The 24,636-nt window shown below is 38.2% G+C and overlaps 1 protein-coding gene across 1 annotated transcript; it reads left to right on the top strand.

The window, feature by feature from the left end:
* Window positions 1-22,843, top strand: NTMT2 (N-terminal Xaa-Pro-Lys N-methyltransferase 2). Its single transcript, XM_032159099.1, has 4 exons — window positions 1-300; window positions 14,840-15,015; window positions 20,467-20,716; window positions 21,452-22,843. The coding sequence occupies exons 1-4, from the start codon at window positions 147-149 to the stop codon at window positions 21,721-21,723; spliced, it is 852 nt and encodes a 283-aa protein (XP_032014990.1). The 5' UTR covers window positions 1-146; the 3' UTR covers window positions 21,724-22,843.
* The last annotated feature ends 1,793 nt before the right edge of the window (window positions 22,844-24,636 follow it).

Below are 24,636 nucleotides of genomic sequence, written 5' to 3'. Positions count from 1 at the left end.
CCCATGACAGCCTGTCCTGATATAGGTGGACAGGGGACTGGTTTAAAATGACAGTCTCAAGTTCATTTAGAAAGAGAAGGCTAATTCAAAGAAACAGCAAGGCAAGTTTCCTTTCTCTGTAGGAATCATTATTATTCCCCTTTGTCATGGCCCACCTGGGAGCCCATTTTGCCTTTAGATCCCGCTGGCAGAAGACTGATGATGAACTCTGTCGACATAGCATGTCTTTTATCCTTCACAAAGCCATTCGCAATGACTTCTTTCAGAGCTATCTCTACCTGCTGGAAAAAATTCCCCTGGGTAAGTGACTCTGAGCTACTAGGTAAGAAACAAGAAATGACTGATGGGATTGCATGAGGTCATGGGGCTTCTAGAAGAGAATTTAAGACAAGGACACTTTTCAGACAAAAAAAACTCCACAACCAATGTCACTGGGTTGAAATGTTTCAGTGGAATTCTTTTATGGAGAATACAAAGATTAAGTGCCTAAAATAGAGTCAGGACTTTATTTTGGGATTTCCATGCCCCCTCAGGCATGGATTTGCTTCTCTGGGTGTCTATTGCCTGAGTATCAGGCTTGTAGAAACTCAGACATGTTTAATATTTACAAAAAATTGTAATTGGGCAAATTTGATAATTCAGAGAGTACTAATGCATTAACACATTGAGTAAGAGTTAAAAAGAAAGACTAGGCCGGGCGCGGTGGCTCACGCTTATAATGCCAGCACTTTGGGAGGCCGAGGCGGGTGGATCACGAGGTCAGGAGATCAAGACCACGGTGAAACCCCGTCTCTACTAAAAATACAAAAAAAATTAGCCGGGCGTGGTGGCGGGCGCCTGTAGTCCCAGCTACTCGGAGAGGCTGAGGCAGGAGAATGGCGTGAACCCGGGAGGCGGAGCTTGCAGTGAGCCGAGATTGCGCCACTGCACTCCAGCCTGGGCGACAGAGCAAGACTCCGTCTCAAAAAAAAAAAAAAAAAAGAAAGACTAACGATGATCAAAATGTGCTTGGGGTATGTATGTATGTATGTTTCTGTGTGGGTGCTTGTGTACACACTTATAATCCTCTGTGGTCTTCTTGAATCACAAGAATAGTCAGAGAATCTAAAAAAAGGAGATTTTAGCTTGGTTTTTGAATATTAAGAAGTCAGTAGTCTGTCTCCCTTTTTATTATCTCCTCTAGTTTTCAGAGAATTGGACGATAGAGCAATAAAAGCTTATCTGGTTTGCCTACTCTACTTTTTTTCAGCCTCTGTGAAAGTAGTTACTTCAGGGCACCCTAAACAGCACTGAAGAGGAAATAACTTACCATTAAAGAGTAAAGTACCCTCCTCCCTTTGGTTGATGTTTTCCCCCAATGAAAGCAAGAAGGTTGTGTATCAGCCTAGTCTGTTTTCTTAAGGTCGTTTGAAAGCCCCATTGTGCACTTGATGTGGTCAGGGTTTCCAGCTGTCGAAGCAGCTACATAATTCGTTGTATTGCATTCAAGCAACTGAATGTTAGCAGGCTACCAAAACCTCTTTTTGTAAATCCATTTATGAGGGATCTTTAATTCTAAACATACAAATACCTTCATCTCATATTTATATAACTTCCTTCTAAAACTTTTTATCATCTATGACTTTATTTAATTCTCAAAGTCACACTATGAAACAGATCGGGTAAGTTATCATTATTTTTTTCTACCTATCTTCCCTCCTTCTTCCTTTCATTTTACTTTTCAAAGGAGGGAAATAAAATTCAGAGATGATGATATTTAATCTAGATAGAGTAATATCAAAGCAAAGACCAAAGTCCAGGGCTTTTTTTTTGGTAGATCACACTGCCCATGAGTAATTCTTTTAGGATGTATAATACATCTCATCTATATCCAAAAGGAAAAAAAAATAGAGCAGTTTAAGTGGAAGCTGATGATGCTCTAGTCACTTCATGTACTGGCAAAGCATTGCTTTTCTGGAGACACTCTTCAGGCCATATGTCAATAAGAGTAGCTTGGTAGCCTTGGTTTTATAAGACTGGAGAAAGGTATCAATTATAATAGCTGAGAAGAGAGTCACTAACAGGCAGATGACTGTCAAACTTTAAAAATATTTACTAGAGAGAAAAAGAAGTCACCTTTGAAGGCAGCTGAAGACGAATTAAAAAGTTGAATACAATAGTCTCTTCAGAAAAGCAGATGAAAATTAATTTGGCACAAATGGACTATAATTTATATTTGGTCTCAATCCCTTTTTTTGTCCAATAAAATTATTTTGATTTTGTGTTTTTCTCCTTTGTAAATATGCTAATGGTTTACCAATGATTTTCAACCTTTTAAAAAAACATTACTATCAAAAGGCAAAGTTTTTGACAAAATATTCCACTGATGCCCAATGTAAAATGCAGGAAAAAGGGAAACTTTTCTGCATAGGATTGGGGGCAGGGCCCTTTCCTTGGTCTATTCTCTTAGACTTACCACTGTCTCCTGAGGCATTCTTTTTTTTTTTTTTTTGAGATGGAGTCTCTCTCTGTTGCCCAGGCTGGAGTGCAGTGGTGCGATCTCGGCTCACTGAAAGCTCCACCTCCCAGGTTCACTCCATTCTCCTGCCTCAGCCTCCTGAGTAGCTGGGACTACAGGTCCCCGCTACCATGCCCGGCTATTTTTTTTTTTTTTTTGTATTTTTAGTAGAGACGGGGTTTCACCATGTTAGCCAGGATGGTCTGGATCTCCTGACCTCGTCATCCGTCCATCCTGAGGCACTTCTCTAATACCTGTGGGGTTCCATAAACACAGTTTGAAAACCATTAGTCTATTCCAAGCCAACGTTGCCTTCATTTTACTTATTTGCAGCTTTCCGTAAATGGGCATTGCTTATTTTCTCTGACCCTGATGATTTGACCTGGACATTAGCTTTGCCTGAGAGTCACAGAGCTAGCCTCATCCACAGTACCTCTTTGACGATAGAAATTTAGGGCTATGTTAGTCAATATGGACTGGGATATACTGCAATAACAAATTAACTCTGGAATCTTGATAACTGAATACATAAAAAATATTTTTTTCTCTTGCTACATCATTTTCAACATGCATTATTGGAGTCGTGGAGGGGAGGCTATATTCCACACAGGCATTCAGGGATCCAGGATGATAGAGGCTTTGCCAGCTGGAACATCACTAGTCACCAGGCAAGCAAATAGAGCAGCAAAAGTTTTGTCTACTAGCTCTTAAAAACTTCGGCCCCAAAGGACATCTATTACATCTGCTTAGAATTCATTGTCCAGAACTACAAGAATGCTGGACAATATGAAGGGAGCACATATATATTTGTTCACTAGAAAATGTTTCTGCCACAGGGAAAAATATTGTATTTTGGAGATAAAAATACCAGACAATGCTTATTTCTGATCAATTCAGTCATGTTCAATGTAAGAGACATTTATGGAATTTCATTATTGTCAAAGTACTGTGCATTAGAAAGGATTCAAATATTAATAAGACAGTTTCCATTCTTCAGGATTTTATAATGTGACAATGGATGCAAATCTACAAATAACTGTGTATTATTCCTTTTAAACTAAGGGTGCAGGGAAATCAGGCTACCAGTTCTGTGAATACTCAGATTTTTTGCAGCTTTTTCCTCTAATGGCAGAAGCCGAATGTTCAGAAAGGAATCTGCATGTAAGTCTTATCTGCCAGTGTGACTTTTTTTCAATTAGGCTTCCCTTAATCCTTGATTCACTCATTTAAACTTTGGTTTTTGTCCCAGGAGGTTATAACTTATATTTATGGAATGCAATTCCGTGTATTAGTTCCCCTATTGGACTCATTTTCCCATGAGAGTAAAGACTCGCCTATTTTTTCCTCTTCTGTATCTGTTTAGCATATACCATGGTTCCCGGCACATAGGAAAAACACAAAAAATATTTGTTAAATGAATTAAATGGCCTCTTACTAATAATTAATTGCAGATCAGCAAAGTTCGGAGTTTAAATTTTTGCACTGCTACTACTAGAAAACTAACCTCTGCAAGTTACTAAAGCCTCTGAGTATAATTTTTCTTACAACTACAGCAGAGTTGATTGAAGGATTAAATGTTGGTGTATATGTGAAATAGTCCTCCTCAGTAAATATTAGTTTCTTTATTTCCTTCCTCTGAGCCAGGCCTCTTTTAAAGTCACCATGTAGCTTTCTCTTGAACAAGCATTACCAAAAACGATAAACTTAATTCAAAATACGAGAGTTTTCAGGCTGCAGTATTAATTATGTTTTTCGGTTTGGAAATAAAACTTAGCCAGAAGAGATGCTTCCTCTCCAGCTCTGCTGAGGTGTTTTAGAGTCAGCTTCCTCTACTCTTGATAATTTCAAGACTTCATAGACATGAAAATAAAGCCCTTCTTTCAAAAAGGCTAGGAACTTCTCCTGTAGGGTCTGCACAGAGAGTTTGTTGTTTGGGTAATTATGTGGAAAGAACGGTGGCTAACCAGACTCTTTGATTCCTTCTTTCCTTCCTTCCTCCCTCCAACTGCCTAGATTAGGCAGCCAGTCTCACTCCAGCACACTATGTGGTGACGTTCAGTCATGGGGAAATTTGCTGAAACATCCCTGGCAAGCTTTAGAGATGCATGGAATAGCAAAGACATACATACTAAAAATCTCCAATGGAAGACTCAGCTATGCTGTTGAACATAACGGATCTTCAGAAAGAAGTCAGAACAAGCCTATCATTGTTCTCAGTGTTTTGCATGTATTATCTCAGTTCATTTTTAGAACATCTCTATTAGGTGTGCTGTTATTTTCCCCACATTATATTTGAAGAACTGACACCTAGATGAGTTAAGTAACTTGCCAAAGATCTTGTGGTGGTGAGTGGAGTAGCAGGATTAGAACCCAGGTAATCTAACTCCATGATCTTTTTTAAATCACTACATAATACAATGTAAATGAAAACTTAACTAATGTGGGCAGCAATATAAGTTTTACCATATTTTATGATTTAACAGGAATAGAGAACAAACATAGCCTATGAAGAGCCTTCACTTTCTGTTGAGATAATCAAGATAGGCAGGCCAATAAATAGGTTTAAATAATCTAGTTACACCAACCAAATTTCTGTTAGAAGCTTGGTGTGAACAAGTTTTCCAAAAATGGCTATTCATGAACAAATAGGAAATAGAACAGGAAAACAAGTCAGTGGAAATCTCCAGTGTGTATACCAGTGCTCAAACGGCCCAACTGGAGATGTTGGGACATCTCATGTTTAGTAACAATCACTGAGGAATAACTTAACACTCAATGATTCTTCTAGTGTCACCCACATTTCTGAACACATAGAAGTCAATGAACATTCATTAATTATATTATTGAGCAAAATCTATTACTCCTAGACATTGTTAAAGGCTTAGCCCAACTTCATGTGTAGAACAATGGTTCTGTGTGGTTTTAACAGAAAGACCAGAAGCTTTGCATTTGAATAGGCATGTGCTAGGACCTGGTTATGACGTTTCTTTTCTACGTGATACTAAGTTACCAAGTCTCTCAGATTCTCTTACTCATCTATAAAATGATGATTATAATTCTAGTCTTATATAATCATTGTGATAGTTAAAAGAGACAATGTGAAGAGGTGACTTGAAAGTACCTAGCATAATGCCTGGCACATAGGAGGTATCCTCTCTTGCGTTGATCCCTTTTCAGAAGACTCAGTCTCTGAGGAGGAAATTAACTCTGGCTTTTAACTTTGATGGCAAAGACATAGATTGTTTAGCTATCCCTTTGCTATAAAAGTTAAAAGCTAAAGTTAATAACAACATTTCCTAAAAAGCATTTGGAACTTCCAGAATAAAACTCCCCATACAGCTATTCATATTTTAAAAATTTATTTCATTCCTGTGATAGGCATTGCTGCACAACTCATTGTACAATGATACATTTTCAAATGTTTATCATTACCTGTGCAATACAAATGCTGCAAGACCATTTTTTTTCTTTCAAGCAATGAAGAAAATATAATTTTCTTTTTTATTTAGCAGATATATTTTTAGGTGCAGAGTATGAGAGGGATGATCTATAGGTTTTCTACTTAAATACACCTAGGTTCAAGTCCCAGATATATCACTCTCTAGCTGCTTAACCTTGGGCAATTTAGTTAATCTCTTAATGCCTTGGTTTCTTCTTCTGTAGAATGGATATATAATGTTTATCTTACATATTCAGTTCAATATAAATGTTTTGCATAAGTATTACATATAAATATGTCTGATCAATTATAGTTACTATTTTTTAATTATTTGAGTATGCCTAATTGGGAGGACAGTTATTTTATAAATGATACCAAAGGTATGACTTATGTGTGCTTATGTCAGTTAATCCCTATAACCATTCAGCTCTTTCTTGTACCCATATATTATTTAAAGAACAAAAAGCTAGCTTTTATTCAATGAACATTCAAAGAAGGCCCATCAAGAAGTTAGCATAACATTAAGTGCTAGGTTTACAAAAAAATAAGATATAGCCTTATCCTGAAGAGTTTAGTGTAGGAGAGAGATCTACACAAATACTTTTTAAAAATGTGGTATTAGAGTGATAGAGACAACTATAGAATTCTGCAGAGGTGCAAAGGAAGCATGGGGACTGCTGAGACAAATCTCATCATGAAAAATCTGTCTTCAGTATCTCCACTTGACTTCTGGCCTTCTCAGATTTGATAGTAGGTCAGATAGAGAGTTCAAGAAAGAATAGGGTTAGGAAGACACTCAGCAAGTAGGTAGGGGATAGATCTCTTGCTGAATTTGAGAAAGTAGATTGTCTTTCCCCAATTTAGAAGTCAGGAAACACTAAACTAGCCCTCAGTTGAAAAGAAAAAAGCCCCACAAAACTTTCAGAATAGGCAGTGCCCTATTTTAGAGATAAGAAACATCAGACACCTAAAGCCTATAGGGAGCAAATAAAACCTAGAGGGTTCCTCTGGGCAATTCAGAGACTTGGTAATGACAGCTTTCCAGTGTCCTGGCATATTTAAACCTTGGATTTCACTAGAAACACTGATAAATGCGCACCCCCTCCCCCGACCATTGCTGGTGAAAAATAGAATGAGGAGGGTAACATTTATTGAGCTTCTACTCTAAACCGAACACCATACTAGGTGTTTTCACATGCATTGTCTCATTTAATAATCTCAACAAGTTGTGTGATAGGTTTTGATATATTTGGGATATTTGTCTCACCCAAATCTCATGTTGAAATGTAATCCCCAATGTTGGAGGTGGGGCCAGATAGGAGGTGTTTGGGTCATGAAGATGGATCCCTCATGCCTTGGTGCTGTCCTTAAAATAATGAATGAGTTCTCGTGAGAGCTGGTTGTTTAAAATTGTGTGGCACTTCACCCCACCTTTTACTCCCACTCTTGCCATGTGATGTGCTTGTTCCTGCTTCACTTTTAGCTATGAGTAAAAGCTCCCTAAGGCCTCCCCAGAAGCTGAGCAGATGCCAGTGCCATGCTTCTTTTACAGCCTGCAGAACTATTAGTCAATTAAACCTCTTTGTTTTATAAATTAAGCAGTCTCAGGTATTTCTTTATAGCAATGCAAGAATGGCCTAACATAGACAATTGATACTGATGAGTAGAGCATTGCACTGAAATGCCTGACATGTGGAAGCATCTGATACTTGAAAATGTGGAATTGACTTTAGAACTGGGTAATGGGAAGGGGTTGGAAGAATTTGGAGGGCTCAGAAGACAAGATGATGAGGAAAAGTTTGGAACTTCTTAGAGTTGTTAAATCATTGTGACCAAAATGCTGATAGTGACATGGACAGTGAGGCCAGATTGCTGAGATCTCAGATGGAAATAAGAAACTTATTGGGAGGTGGAGCAAAGGTCACCCTTGTTATGCTTTAGCAAAGAGCTTAGTTGCATTGTATCCACGTCCTAGGGATCTCTGGAAGATTGAAATTAAGAGTGATGACTTAACATATCTGGTGGAATAAATTTCTAAACAGCAAAACATGCAAGATGTGGCCTGGCTGCTTCTAACAGCTTAAACAAGATTTGGAAGCAAGAAATGACTTAAAGTTGGAAGTTATATTTAAAGGTGAAGCACAGCATAAAAGTTGAAAATTTGCAGCCTAGCCATGTGGCAAAGAAAGCTTTTACAGAGTAAGAATTAAAGCAGATTGTGGAATAACCACTTGCTAGAGAGAGTTGCATGACTAAAAGTGAGCCAGTTGTTAATAGCCACGATGATGGGGAAAAGGTCTGGAAGGCATTTCAGAGATCTAAGAGACAGCCCCTCCCATCACAGACTCAGTAGTGTAGGAAAACTGGTTTCAGGGGACCAGGCCCAGGGCCCTGCTACCTCGTGTAGTCTCAGAGCACTGTTCTCCATATCCCACTCCAGCTCCAGCTGTGGCTCAAAGGGGCCCAGGTACAGCTGAGGCATCTGCTCTGAAGGGCAGAAGTTGTAAGCCTGTTGGCTTCCACATGGTGTTAAGCCTGTGGGTGCACAGAGTGCAAGAGTGGTGGAGGCTGCCAAGCCTCTGGATTTCAGAGGATGTATGGGCAGTCCTGGGCACCCAAGCAGAAGCCTGTTGCAAAGGTGGAGCCCCCACACCAAGATAACCTTTACTAGTGTGGAGGAGAAATGTGGAGTTGGAAGTCCCACACAGAGTCCCCACTGGGGGCACTGCCTAGTGGAGCTATCAGAAGGGGATCAACTGCCTCCAGACCTGAGAATGGCAGACCCACCTGCAGTTTACAACCTCAGTATGGACTAGCCCAGGAGGGGAGCTGCCCAAGACCTTGGGAGCCCACACCTCAGTGTGCCCAAATGCGGGGCATGGAGTCAAGGATTATTTTGGAGCTTTAAGATTTAAGGACTGCCCTGCTGGCTGGGGTTCAAGCTTGTGAGGAACCTTTAACCCCTTTCCTTTGGCCTATTTCTCCCTTTTGGAATGGGAATGTTTACCCAATACCTGTATCCCCATTGTATGATGGAAGTAAATAACTTGTTTTGATTTTATGGGGTTGTAGGTGGAGGAACTCATCTCCAGATGAGACTTGTGACTTGAGACTTGGGACTTCTGAGTTAATGCTGGAATGAGTTAAGACTTTGGGAGACTATTGAGAAGGGAATTTGAAATGTGAGAAGGACAAGAGATTTGGAGGGCCAGGGCAGAATCACATGGTTTGGATATTTGTCCCATCCAAATCTCATGTTAAAATATAATCCCCAATGTTAGAAGTGGGGCCTGGTGGGAGGTGTTTGGGTCATAGGGACAGGTCCCTCATTGCTTTGTGCTGTCCTCTTTGTGAGGGAGTTCTTATGAGATCTGGTTGTTTAAAAGTGTGTGACACCCCACCTCTCCCCTTGCTCCTGCTCTGCCATGTGACATGCCTGCTCTGGCTTCACTTTCTGCCATGAGTAAAAACTCCCTAAGACCTCCTCAGAAGCTTAGCAGATGCCAGCACCATGCTTCTTGTACAGTCTGCAGAACTGTAAGCCAATTAAACACCTCTTTTCTTTATGAGTTACTCAGTCTCAGGTGTTTCTTTATAGTAACACAAGAACAGCCTAACACAGGTATCATTACCTCTTTATAGAGGAAGAAGCTGAGGCTAACGTGAGTTATGTAACCTATTCAAGGTCATAAAACTAATTAGTGTCAGAGCTGGCAAACAAATCCAGGGATGTCTTACTCCAACTTTTTCCTCCCTCTCTCTTTTTCCTTTTCTTTCTTCCCTCTCTTCCCTCCTCTCTTCTTTACTTTTTTCCTATTTTACCATTACTTCTTTAATGGCTAAATTGAGAAGTACTCATATGCAAATCTCTTTTATGGAAGGTCTTACCTTTCATAGGGGCATCTCCTAATTGGGCTTTTTTTTTCCTGTTACAAAGGGCTAACTTGATCAAATATTATCAGACTCAACTCATTTCAAAATTACTGTCTAAATCTAGCTTACATATCTTCTGAAGAATTTTAGATCATTTTTTAATTGACAAACAGGTCTAATAGCTGGAATAAAGAGGCATTTTAAAGTAGATATATTCAATCACTTAAAAAAAGAAGAAAGAAAAGAGGATACTCAGCAGAGATAAGCACTTAGCTATTAACAAAATTTCCTGTTTGTCAGAAAGTCTTCATTTTATTGCCAACTTGGATTATATTGTCTTGACTTGTTGTCCCTATCTCTGATACTGGATCAATATTTCCTTTCAGGTCTAGATTAAGATTTTGAGTGAGTATTCTGTTTTTCTCCAAATTTTTATATTGAAAGACAGCAAAAGTCATCAAATGGCACATTGCCTCAAGGTAAACTTACTTATTTGCTTCTTAGAGTCAGAAGTCGAGACCTTAAGCCACAAAATTCTTTTGCTACCTGCAAAAGATTTTCTCAAGGAGGCATTTGAAAATTCTGAGTTTTATCCAGATAATTCATGCCATGGGACATTTCTTTCCTGCTCATTTTTTGCTAACCCAAATAAAAAGTATCCTTCATGGTTAAGGTCTTATGGAGTCTTCTTGCTGCTACTTGCAGGCATCTGCTCCATGCCCAAGGCATTTTTTGATACTATTCTTTGGACATACAGCAGTATGACTTAACTCCTCCATGCTAGGGTGTAATCTCCATGAGAGAGATTGCGCTTTATGTTTATTTCCCGAATGTTGCATTGGGGCTTAATAACTGAATCATGAATGAACTGTCTTTCGATGTAAACTCTCTTGGATATTAACCTTTCCTAGAAATTTCATCTTTATTCTACTTCAGAGTAAACAAACTTGTACTCTATTTTTCTTTTCACCACAAGTAAACAGTGGAAGGTCCTTGGGAATTCAACTAATAATGTAGATCAATAAATAAATACATTAAATAAAAAACAAATAGTGTCTAGTTTTTGTCTTGAACTACCCCAAGTTTCACAGAGACATTGCAATTCCTTAATTTGCCAGTATATATATTTCTATAGTAAAAAGCCATGTGCTGGTGACTGATTTACTTATCTGAGTCAATATGCACAATTGCAGAAGCTTTCAGTAGGAGAGAACCTGGGGCCGAACATGACACCTCATATATCTTTTTTTTTTTAGTGAAATGCTGCTGTCAATTAGGTGAAAATGAGAACTCAAGCCCATAACCATAAAAGCCCACCTATTGAGTCTGACGCCTGCTGAGATTGGCATTCACTTGTGGTCTAAATGTTGCTGGCATAATGGACCATTCCTATTTCTAGATTAAGGGTTTTAATAGACTGCACAAACCAGTTGACTTAAGCAGGTGATGATGAGTGTGGCTGCTTTGCCGCTTTGGTTGGATCAAGGGAGCCCTGGGCTATGGCTTGCCAATAATCCCAGGGTAGCATCCAACTCTGGGCAGCCTCTGTGAGCTGTGAGTTCCTAGCCTGATTTTCTGAGACATCCAGAAGAATTTGGAACAGTCATATTATTGGTGATGCCTGGGTTTTGTCATCCCTGTTATATTTATAAGCACTTATTAAGTTACTTGCTGTGTATACAACACTTTACCAAGTGCTAGGGAAGGGAGATTGGTGTTGGTCTATGGTTCTCAATGTTTTTGAACATAAGAACCATCCTTTTAATGTTGTATTTTCTCAATCAGTAGCTAATTTGTGTATAAAACAGCAAAAAAGCTTCTACGTATTTATTTAAACTTTTAAAAGATTTGTATTTTTAAAATAAAAATCTATGTATAATAATTAACATGTATGGAGGATATAAATAATATTGATGGCCTCCAGAAAATGATATACTACATAGAAACTGATTCTTGTTCTCGTTATCCCTTTCAGCAAATTTATGGTGATTCAGGGTACAAACACTGGCTCCAGTGTCTCCAAGTTGGAAAATGCTGATGTAACTCCATAGATGGAATATAGTCATAGTAATACAAGTAGTATTTTTTGGATTTTTAACTTTTAGAATCAAAACTTGGAATTATGTAATTGTTCAATTCTGAACACTATCCACAGTCTCAGTCTTGGGGTTATCTGAAGAAAAATACTCTTAGTTAGAGTGAAATAGGTATTTTTCTCTTTGATTTCTTCTGCTCAAATTTATGTCATATTTTGGCTTGCTTCATGCCCTGATCATAACATTTTTGAACCATTGTATATTTTTCTTGGAGCTTTCAATTATCTTTTATTTTCAGTGGTTTAGATTAAAAGTATGTCCTCCTTAGAATATTTCTAATATCTCCTTGCTTCTTGCCTACACTATTGCCTTGGATCTAGCTTATTCTACTTAAAGATATTATTTTTGAAGTCTATGTTTTGTCTTGTAATATAAACTGATTTCTTTCCAGATCTGATACATATCTGTCATTTTGGGATTTCTTTTCATTGGATTCCTGGTTAATTACGTCATCTTTCATCGTACATCTTCTCTTGATTGTAACCCTCATTGGGCTGGAATATAACTTCAAGAAACTTCTGAAGAATGACTCTATAGGAGGTAAATATTCTTTGATAATTTGACTGGATATTAAGTTTAGTTTCCAAAAATTTGATCTCAGAATATTGGTGGCACTGTGCCATTGTTTTCTAGTGTTTCTGATGAGATCTGTGATATAAGCCTGATTCTAGTCTTTTGAACATAGAGTTGCCAAATAAAATACATGATGCCAGCTAAGTTTAATTTTAACATAATCAACAAATAATTTTTAGTGTAAGTATTTACCCTGGAATGTGCAATATTTCAGGCATACTCATGCCAATAAATTATCATTATTTGTCTGAAGTTCAAATCTGTGTGTTGTGTATTTTTTTTTTCCCTAAATCTGGCAACCCTATTTGAAGGTTAACCACTCTTCCTTCTCTAAATGACTTTTAGATCTTTTTACTACTCTTCCTGTTTTGAAATTTCTTAAAGATGTGCTCAAACGTGGCTTTAAAAAAAAAATCTATGCACCTCAGCACTTTGTTAGATCTTACAATCTCTTTCAGCTCCAGGGAATTTTCTTCTATTACTTTCTTTAATAATTTTCTTCCCTTCATTTTATTAGCTTTCTAGAATTCTAATTAGCTTGATCTTGGGCCTTCGAACTGCTTATATAAGTCTAGTCTTCTTATTTCTTTTTTGCATATCTATCTATTTGTTTTATGTCCTGGAAATTTACTCAACTTTATATCTTAAAGTTTTTGGTTATCAAAACTTTCATTTCTAAGAAGACTTTATTGTTCTTTTAATTATAATTTTCTTGGAATCTTATCTTTAATTTATGGATGTGCCTGTCGTCATATCTCTTCAAAGATTTATGAGTTTTTCATTTTGTTTTGGCTTAAATTTTCTCCATTTCCTGAATTATTTTTGTTTTCTTTGAGGTCAATTCTGACCATTTATCTCAATCTTTGTTTTTCAGGCATCTCATGTGTTTGGAGATCATTTATCCATATTTAGGAATAAAAAACAAGGTAAATAATTCTAGGCAGTAGATAAGGTTTCCTTTGTTTTGTACTTGTCCCCTAAATAGAGAGGAAGACAAGAAGCCCTACATGTGCAGGTAGATTTTACCAGACTCTGATGAGTGGGAGTAAGTGACAGTACTTGGAGTCTTCTATATGTGAAAATGAGTAGTGTTCTAACATTTTAATGCTAACTGGTCCAACTCTTCCTAGGCAATTTGTCTATTTATTCTTTTTTAAGACAACAGACACATTTTCCCTTTCTAGGATTACAGCTGTGCTGTCTGCTGCTTTTAGGAGTGTGCACTTGTCCTCTTACCTGGTTGTTCTCTGGACAGAGTTTTGATTTATGCTCTGTTTTTTTTTTTTTTTTTGGCTTCCATTCTCATTCTTACATTTGCCTTCCTGTTGATTCTAAGTCTGGAATGTAATTTACTCTTGCAAATATTTTGGCCTCCAAATTCTTTAGCTTTGTTCCATCTGCTTTTTGTTATCCAGAAATTTATTGGAATCTTGAATCCGTCAGTGATACCCTCTCATTTTCCTCACTATTATGGTTTAGTGTTTTAAGATAATTCTCAGGGAATATTTGGAAGGAGAGAAGACAAATGCATGTACTCAGCCTACAATCTTGAACCAGAAGTTCCATCCTTTAATCTACTGTCTATCATTGTATCGCGAATGTCTTATGATGAAAATATTTTATATCTGCATGGGTGAATTCTAGTTTGCAAAACACACTTATGTGTACTCTCATTTATTCCTCAGAAGTTGGAATACATATTTTTTTTATACATTTTTGAAAATAATGAAATGACAAAGTATATGTGAATGTGCCTGGCACACTACCTAGGACAGAATGACTGCACAATAAATATTATGTCTCCTTTATTACTTTATTTTCACAATGTAGAGTTCAGCACATTTCTGTAATATTGGTATGAAGACATATTTGGATATGTGTTGCTTGAAAAAGATATAAAAACAGTTACCCCTACCTTGTGATTAGAAGTAATTTTTTCATTAAACTTTATTATAAGCTTAATGAGAAAATTCTCAGAAAACATTTGGAGCTCAGAGATAAAACTCACTGCAAAATTGATGACATTCTTTACATTATTGTAGCTAACACTGATAAAAATTTTAATACAGTGATATAGCTATGGGTTTATTCAACTATAGAGTTATTAAGTCATGAAAATGCCACATGATTATAATCCATAGATGCGATCTCTGAAGATCAGAGGAGTTAAGACGTTTTCCCAGCATTACATAGCGTGTAAGTCATGGAGCCAAAATTCAAACCCAAATCTTTTGACTTCAAACCAGTGCTCTTTTTTCCACAGTACAGATTCACAGGCTTTTAAAAGGAAATGCAATGCATAAAGCTGAGCTTTTTTTATCTTATAAATATTAATAACTATTAATAATGTTTCATTTGCAGTGAAATTGTACGCTTTAACAAGCCAAGTCATCAATGGGGAGATGCAGTTCTATGCCAGAGCTAAGCTTTTCTACCAAGAAGTACCAGCCACAGAAGAGGGTATGATGGGAAATTTCATTGAACTGTCCAGCCCAGACATCCAGGCCTCTCAGAAATTTCTTAGGAAATTTGTTGGGGTGAGTTATTCAACTGGAGCTTGATGAGAAGGCAAAGTCCTTGCAAACATTGAGCTCGCATGCCTCTGTGTTGTTATTTAAGTCATGACTAAGCCATATGACCCAGCCAAGAGTTCTGCCGCCTGCAAGCCTGTTTTAAGATGTTCAGAAAGGATGAACCATTTTTGATATGATAAATATAATAACACTGGTTTATCCCACTTGGCATTTCACTCTCCTATCGCCAACTAATCTTACATGCTTCAGAGGAAGGTGAATTAGCAGTGTTGATATCAAATTTGGGAATAAAGAAGACATCTCTTTTAGAGTCTCATAAACATTTCATACCCAAATGATTGATGAGAGATCATGCCTTTTGGGATCTTGGGTTGACTTATTGATTCCCTGTAATAAAAATGAGATGTTGGCCTGGCTAACACAGTCAAACCCTGTCTCTACTAAAACTACAAACAATTAGCTGGGCGTGGTGGTGGGCGCCTGTAGTCCCAGCTACTTGGGAGGCTGAGGCAGGAGAATGGCGTGAACCCGGGAGGCGCAAGGCTTGCAGTGAGCCGAGATTGCACCACTGCACTCCAGCCTGGGCTACAGAGCAAGACTCCGTCTAAAAAAAAAAAAAAAAAATGTTAGATGGAAATACATGATTATGTTCAGTTTAAAAACAATGAAAGTAGAATCTTTTTATACTATTTTATACATAATTTTGATTTTACCTTGAAAGACTGGTATCCTTTTGTAGTCCTGCATTGGGTCAACCCTTATTACTTCCTTACTGTCCTGTCATATGAAGACAGACAGTATATTGTAGCGGTCAAAATTTTGGGCTTTATGTCTACCGTGGTTCTTCTGCTTAATGTATAAGCAACTTTGAGCTTGTTACTTAAATGCACCAAGTGTCAGTTTTCTCTCTTGTGACTAGGGCATGACAATAGAAGCTACTTCACAGGATAATGTGGAGATCAAATGAGATAATACATGTCAGGTACCTGCTTTAGTGCACAAAATTAGTACCCAATAAATCTAATTTATTGCTATTACTACTACTAACAGGCTTTCATATAATGTATTCATTGTATTTTAAGGAACTTCATTTAGTTGTTAGAAAAGACTTAATCCCCAAGAAAGGCTGGGTGTGGTGGCTCACGCCTGTAATCCTAGCACGTTGTGAGGCTGAGGTGGGTGAATCACGAGGTCAGAGTTTGAGACCAGCCTGGCCAATACGGTGAAACCCTGTCTCTACTAAAAATACAAAAATTAGCCAGGCGTGGTGTCGTGCGCCTGTAGTCCCAGCTACTGGGGAGGCTGAGGCAGAAGAATCGCTTAAACCCAGGAGGCGGAGGTTGTAGTGAGCTGAGATCGTGCCACTGCATTCCAGCCCGGGTGGCACAGCGCGACTCCGTCTCAAACAAACAAACAAACAAAACAAAGCAACAACAGAAAAGACTTAACCCCCAAGATAAAGCTGCTGTTAGTTCTATTAAAGATGCAAAGTTCTAATTGGTAACAGGTTTTGCTCCAATACATTACAAAGTCATTGGTTTGAGATTTGGTGCCCATTTTATTCTGATAAAGGAAACATAAACATTAGGCCATGGGGTTAGGCCATCAACCCATTTAGTAGCAAAACATTAATATCTCTAGTGTTGAGGTGAGGTTCACTTCAAATCCAATCTTCCCGGAGCACCCAGTGTGTGTGTCCAGAGCCTGACAGTAGACAAAAATGTAATCAGGATGATGTATTTACTGGGGCCAAAGTGTCTGGACATCAGCTTCAGCCATAAAAGACTAGAGAGTCTAGGGATGAAGACCGTGGATATTTATAAGTTAGGTTAACTTGGAGTATTTCTAAATCAGTGCTGCTGACTGGTTTCACTGAATGCTGGTTCTGAGAGAGTCAATCTGCTAAGCACTTTAGAAGCGTTATCTCATTTCCTCTTCATGCCAATTCTTGGAGGTTAAGTGCTATTATTAGCTCTGTTTTTATAGTTGTGGAAACTGAGGCTTGAAGAGGTTAAATAAGAAGTTGTCAAGATTACACAGCTGGTAAGAGACAGAATGGTGAATTAAGCCCAGCCAGCTCTGCCTGACACCAAACTCTCTGCTCTTAACCATGACATATTTTTTCCATTTGTCTCATGAAACTGAAAAATCCCTGCTTTATTTATTTATTTATTTATTTACTCTTTTGGTGGACCATAGACCTCGACTCTCCTCCAGTCTGGCTGACAGCAATCCCTCCTGCTTGCCTCGTGGTGAGGCCGACTTTGATCCCAAAGTATTTCAGAAGCTTAGTTAGTAATCCAGCTGTCTTGTCACTCTGTGTGGAATGCCAAGCTGACCACAGGGATGCTGGTCAGACAGAGCCCAAAAGCACGCCCACAGACCTGGGAAAGGAAACAGCCTTGGGCTAGCATATTTATGTTGGAAAAGAGGCAGCCTGCTCCTTTGAAACAAATATAAGGAGTCCTTCTTAGTACACAAGGCTCATTGTGAAGCTGTGACTTCTAAGTACAAATGCAGTCCTTTTTAAGGACTGATATTTTGGTACTTTGACCTTCATACTGTAATCTACTAGATTAGTATTCAGGTCAAGATACGAAGAGTTAGGGAATACAAGTATCTGACGTGACTTATTCTTGTGTCAACTGCGAAAAGAAGATTGTTTAATTTAAAGTTTTGTTTTCCTTTCAACACTTAATGACATGAGACAGTGGGAAAAGGTGTTTAAACTAGTTGCAAATATATTTACTTTAGCAAATAAACAAATGATACCAAGATGATGTCAATGCCATAGTTGATAACTTTCCTGTTTTAGCTTTCTAGTGGGAGAAAGTAGGAATTCATAAAAGTCATCAGTATTTATTATCAAATAAATTTTTGATTTTTTTGATATTTATTTTTTGACATTTATTTTTTGACATTTCTCAGAGATTGGATAGCTAAAAAGTCTGGGTGTACTAACTTGTTATATTTTATAGTTTTTATACAGTGACATGAGGCCCTTTCATTTTAGTTTTTTAACTCCACTGGATAAACCTAAAATAGTGTTCTTCAAAACAAAATACATAGGCAGAATCAAAACTAAACTGAAATTCCTAATAGTGTTTTACTAGTTTATATGGATTCATAAGTATAAACATGGCATAATAAATGAAAATAACCAAATGGGCTCACGCCTGTAATCCCATCACTTTGGGAGGCCGAGGCGGGTGGATCACCTGAGGTCAGGAGTTCCAGACCAGGCTGGCCAACGTGGTAAAACCCCATTTCTACTAAAAATACAAAAATTAGTGGTGTGTGATAGTGCACACCTGTAATCTGAGCTACTCGGTATGCTGAGGCAGGAGAATCACTTGAACCCGGGAGGTGGAGGTTGCAGTGAGCTGAGATTGTGCCACTGCACTCCAGGCTGGGTGACAGAGTGAGAATCTATCTCAGAAAAAAAAAAAGACCATCTTGTTTTGAAATCACATATTGCATGTAGTTCTAATCATATTCATTCAAGGGCATCAGATTTCAATAAAATCACAGTTTCAGGCAGCCATGGTGTCCAATAAAGTTCATGGTGCTTTATTGTTCCAGGATTCTACTTCTGAAACCACTTACTACACTAATGAGAGCAGCATGACCAATAGAGGCTTTCAAGGCCAAGTAATAATAAGAAAAATTTGAAATGAGACTCTCTTTTTGAGCATACACATTTTTAGTAAAGTCATTTCTAATAATGACATAATTTCTCCATATACTGCCCATCTTTTTGTTATGAATTTACTTAGAAGATGCTTCTTTCACAGCATTCACGCCTAGGCCTTTTTCTGAATTAGTTTAGTCTAAATTATATTTGAATGTGACATGTGGCATAGTGTAAGTAAAAATGGCAAACACATGGCAGTATACTACCACTTCCCCTTCTCATGCTTGAGGCAGATATCACTAATCAATCATAGATGTCTTTTCTGCTGAGTCTAAATGAAGCCTTATAATTCTTTTTAACATAGCATTAGACAGATATTACCAAGGGAATCAGAGGTGACATCCCTAATGTAGAACTGGCTTTGGATTCAGACCATTCCTGTTCAAATTCTAATTCTGCCATTAGCTGTGAAATATTAGAAATCTGAGTTTTCTCATGTCCAAAATGAGGATAATAATCTATATTGTGGAGTTTTCTTATTATAATTACTATAGCTAAGAGCTTGCTGTGTATAAATAATAATTGTTGCTATTATTATTCCATTTGGAAAGAAGTTACAATTCCTTCACTTTTTGTTCTTCATTGTACTTTTCTAGCATAACAAAGGCCATTTGGGTGGACTGAAAAGCTGCTTTTCTGATGTTTCCCTCTGTTTGTATTTTACCTTTGATCCTTAGCCAATTTTTTTTTTATTCTTAGTTCCTGAGAAATCAAGAGTAGGCTTTTCCCTTAAGATCTTGATTGGCAACTTCAAGTATCTTGTTACTGTAATTTCTAGCACAAAACCGCTTTAGCAGCCACCCCAATTATGACCAAATAATTTAGACCAGCTGAATCTTTGTAAATCAGAAAAATTTTTTAAATTTTATGGAAGCAAGTTTGAGAAAGTTTGCATAGGCTGATTTCTCCCTACCTCCACCACGTTCCCATCCCCTCACTCCCAGTTAATTTAATGCACAGACCTACTTAAAAAAACAGTTTTAGAGTTTTATGCCCAATAAATCATGTAGTTCCTGGTACCAAAAAAACCCAGAAAACAATGTTTAGCATTAAAAGACACAAGGAAACTTTGCCAAAACTACCCTTTATCCATGTGAACTTGCTGTGTGCCATCAGGGCTGTATTTAAAATAAAATCCTGGCCTGAGAATGGAACAGTTAGCATTGTTCACCTCAGGTTCCCAAACTTACCATCCACCTAAGAGGAGTAGATAATTCAGAGCCTTCAAAATTTGCCTAGAAAAGATAAAATTCAAGTATTCCAAACTGAAATGTTTCCATTGAATGAATCTTTAATTTTAAAACTCAGAAAGGTTCTCACTGTTTGGTTCTTTTTTGCTTACATGGCAATAATCTGTAGTGTAGAACCATTTACCTGTGGATTTGTCTAAAATTTAGTCATTAAAGTTTTATCTTCATAGAGCTAGCAATGGCTCATTTTTTTTTTTTTGGAGAAAATTACCAAGTGTTTAAACCTAAGATATTATTTTTTAAAATCTCATTTATAATTCTTTTTTGGATAAATAAAGAAAGCAGGACTAGAAATGTTTAGATATTTTTTGAAAAGATAATTGTATATCTTGATTGTGGTAGTAGGTGCATGGCTATATATATTTGTCCAAATCATCAAATTGTACACAAGAAATGGTACGTTTTATTTCACAAAATTTACCTAATAAAGTTGATTTAAAGAGGTAACTAGGGTGTGCAATTTTCAAGGATGGGTCTCTGTACTTGAAATATCAAGGTGCCTTTCTGCAGGGGCCTGGGAGAGCTGGAACAGACTGCGCCTTGGACTGCGGCTCCGGGATAGGAAGGGTCAGCAAACACGTCTTATTGCCTGTTTTCAACAGTGTGGAGCTGGTGGATATGATGGAATCCTTTCTCCTTGAAGCCCAGAATTACCTGCAGGTCAAAGGTGACAAAGTAGAAAGCTACCACTGCTACAGCCTGCAGGAATTCACACCCCCCTTCAGGAGATATGATGTCATCTGGATTCAGTGGGTCTCTGGTTAGTCCTGCATGACTTTGCCTCTGCTTTTCTCCCCTTCTCAGCCAGAGAAGACAGTCCTTGGGGCTAATGAGGGCACCAGGGAAGAGTTAGCTATAGTACTTCAAGCAGTTAGCTAGCCTTAGGTGTCATGTGAACTCCCACAAAACTCTGATCCTCCAGATTTCTTCCTTGACATTTTCTGTACAATAAATTTACATTTCTTGGAGGATTTACGTTGGTTCTCGAACCAACCTAAATGGAGCAAGTGCCTTTGGACCAACCTAAATCCTCGAAGAAATGTAAATACTTGAAAAAATTTCAAAAGTGCAGTCAAAAAGGTTAATCTCCATTTATTGGCAGAACTAGACATTCTTAGATTTAAATCCCCAGGAAATGAGACAGCAGCGAATTTGATTTTGGGGTGTGTGTGTGACACAAAGAAGTGGTAATAGAGGGGTTCTCCAGGGACATGGAGGGACTTGTGGGGTAGACAATAATTTATCTCATGCCTATGAGGTTGACAGGCTAGGTAGGATAATATATTTTATAGACAGGGGACAGAGCCTTCTCTAAGAGGATATGTGTCCTGTGATCTAAATTTTCAAAGCCTCTTGTAACTAAATGAGGCTATTAAATAATTCATGAATGAGTGAACAAATGGTCTCCCGATTCTTAGCCATGTTCTTCCCTACTCACCTTCCATCCTTCCCACCATTTCATCCTGTTCCCCCATCCACTTGGTCCCCCTTGTAGGGCACCTGACTGATAAGGACCTTCTTGCATTTCTTTCCCGGTGCCGAGATGGCCTGAAAGAAAATGGCATCATCATATTGAAGGACAATGTGGCCCGGGAGGGCTGTATCCTCGATCTCTCTGACAGCAGTGTGACTCGGGACATGGACATCCTCCGGAGCCTAATAAGGAAGAGTGGGCTGGTGGTGCTGGGCCAGGAGAAGCAGGATGGCTTCCCAGAGCAGTGCATCCCCGTGTGGATGTTCGCACTGCACAGCGACAGACACTCCTGAAAAAGCTGTGGGAATGAACAACCGGACTGGGCAGTGGTGCTTTGGGATGGGGTTGCTATCCTTCCAGGTGCCCCTTGTAATGCAGATAGGGATGGCAAGAAAAGGGATACAACAAATGTCTGCAAATTATTTGTTATATAATACGTACATGTTTTCAGTGATTATATAATGCACACACTCTGATGAGACATGCACAAATTCTGTGGATTTTCTGAAAAAAAAAAAAAAAAATGGAGTGAAATATCAGGAAACGTGCTTTAAATCTGTTTGTATGTATCTAAACTGTGCAAGCGTGCATGAAAACAGAAGGCATAAAGGACAGCTGGCCTGCATCAATGTTTGTAAAAATTGTCTTTCACAACATCCTAGGGCAAAATGGTGTTTTTCTTTTTTTGTTTTTCCATCACAAGATGAAATCAGCATTCTGTGCATCAAGGAAAACAAATAATTTAGCTTTGGGGGTTGTTCAAATAAAGCATTTTTTTACTCAAACAAAAAAAGAAAAAGAAAAAGAAACAATGCCCACATATTCCAAACTGTCTTGTTCCCTGATAATTAGTATTATAGAGTATTCTGCTGGGGGTGGGGGTAGCAGAAAATCTAGACTCCTTTCCCTGCTTTCATGTCAGCTACATTATACTTCCTTCCTCTTTGGTACTACTACTTCTCTTGAACAAACATCTCCCTCTAATTAAGAAGACACTAGTCAAAATAATCTTGTGAAAACAAGTCCATTATTTAATTTTCTCTTTAGCCTTTCTCTTGGCAGAAAAGGTATTTGGTTTCACTTTCTATTTTGGGTCACTTTTACTACCCAATGATGTAATATGGATGTAATTTGATAATAGAAGTCTGCATTACAGTGATGGGAAGTATCTCCTTTCAGGAGAAAATGTTGTGCCCTGAAATTTAACCTTTAACATATAAGTAAATGTCATTGATAATCTAATTTTAGTCTTTGGTTTTCAACATGGCTTGGTTCATTGCAGCTGCTCCTGGGGTCTTGATTGATATGAATGTATATTGGAAAGAGAAGCAGCAAAATAAATGACAAGGAAATGATAAACCTGAAAATTGACTAGCTGGACATTGGTTTAATTAAAAATAATCTAAAATCATTCAAAAAATGTAATTCAATTTTTATTAGCAGAATGCTAAATATAACTGCTGTTGTCTTTAAAACACTTCAACATCCTTCACAAGGAAGCACATTTGTGCTTGATATGTATTGAGTCTTCCATGAAATGCAAATAATCAATTTAAGTAAAGAAGATAGATTACATGGATATGCTATCATCATAAAATAGTATTTTCAGGTCACAGCTCTAATTTCAGAGGAAAACAATTTTGATAAAACATTTAATACATTGTTGTAGCTTTACCTTGGTAGTTTCATTTAGTGTGCTGGAAAAGTATTTCACCTATTCTGCTCTTGGCATTTTACAGCTGTTGTATGTTACTCGCCATGCTGTAGGGTAGCGTGCCACTCAGAATCCGTGACAAGCAAGCCAGGAACCAGAGCTAAATCAAATGGTAAACCATTACCAAACAGCCTAAGTGCAGCAAAACAATGGTACTTATGTTTTAGGCCTTTGTAATTCTTAGAGCAAATTAGCAGAATCTTCTTTTTAGGCTCATCCTAGGAATTTCCTGTTTCTTTTACCAGTATCCTTAATTCTCTTAACCTTTGACTTCCTGCTTTGCCAACATTCACAAGCTGATTGACACAGTTGTCAATACTCTCTGCTATGGGCTTCTGAGCTTATGGAGGGCATGACATAATTTTCCTGCAGATACTGATGCATGATTTTCAACTCAGTTGCGTCATTGAGGTTGATCATCATTCCCCTTTCTCATCCTTTCTTTTTTTTTTTTTTTTTTTGAGACGGAGTCTGGCTCTGTCGCCCAGGCTGGAGTGCAGTGGCGCGATCTCGGCTCACTGCAATCTCCGCCTCCCGGGTTCAAGCCATTCTCCTGCCTCAGCCTCTCCGAGTAGCTGGGACTACAGGCGCCCGCCACCACGCCCGGCTAATTTTTTGTATTTTTAGTAGAGACGGGGTTTCACCGTGGTCTCGATCTCCTGACCTCGTGATCCGCCTGCCTCGGCCTCCCAAAGTGCTGGGATTACAAGCGTGAGCCACCGCGCCCGGCCTTTCTCATCCTAAATCACATATTATTCTCCTTAGAATTTTTTCAGATTTTTATTGCTCTATACAATTTCCCAATTCCGTATCTATGCTTAACTTAACTGAGAAAGTAGACATTGGGAGTAAATAGTATCAACACCCCCTCCCCCCTGACCTGGCTTTATATTGTTAATAACAGGTACAAGACAAAGGGTGGCTTGAGAGAAATTGGAGCCAGATCATGCACACTATAGGTCATGTTAAGGTTTGGGCATGCTATTCAAAGAACAAGTGGAAGTTCTTGAAGGGTGCAAGTAAAGGACTGATTTTTCTGCCTTTGGGAGTAGAGTCGTAGAAACTGTGGAAAGAAGACATTTAGAGTGAGACCTACTCCAGTCCTCTTTAATCTAACTGAGTAAGCCAAACACACTGCTCATGTTTATCGACACATCTGAAAGCTAGTGACACAAATGACAACCTACATTATTTCCCAAATACTGGTCCATAGTCCAGCTGCCTCAGAATCACTTGGAGGTGACTTATAAATAGAGATTCTCAAACTTGATCCCCATGATATACGGTTTTGTTAAGTTGGTCACTGATTCTGATCACTAGTTTTGTTTGAGGACATTGATGGGAAAGAGGTGTGGAGCTGGGCTCCTCAGAACCACAGAAAGTAAGGCAAGGGAAGCAAAAGTATGGGCCAGGTTCAAGGGAAATCGCTGGATGATGAAATCCATTCTCCACATTGATGCCAGTCCTAATCTGACTGTGTCATGTATAAACT

Source organism: Hylobates moloch, unplaced genomic scaffold (assembly GCF_009828535.3).
Source record: "Hylobates moloch isolate HMO894 unplaced genomic scaffold, HMol_V3 SCAFFOLD_8, whole genome shotgun sequence".
NCBI lineage: Eukaryota > Metazoa > Chordata > Mammalia > Primates > Hylobatidae > Hylobates > Hylobates moloch.
Note: the sequence above shows the minus strand (reverse complement) of the source record. Positions and strands in the feature narration are given on the sequence as shown.

Coding starts and splice junctions, on each gene's coding strand:
- NTMT2 (XM_032159099.1), top strand. CDS start 147: ATGGCCCACCTGGGAGCCCATTTTGCCTTTAGATCCCGCTGGCAGAAG. Junction 301..14,839: donor GCTGGAAAAAATTCCCCTGG/GTAAGTGACTCT, acceptor TTTCATTTGCAG/TGAAATTGTACGCTTTAACA. Junction 20,717..21,451: donor CTGGATTCAGTGGGTCTCTG/GTTAGTCCTGCA, acceptor TCCCCCTTGTAG/GGCACCTGACTGATAAGGAC.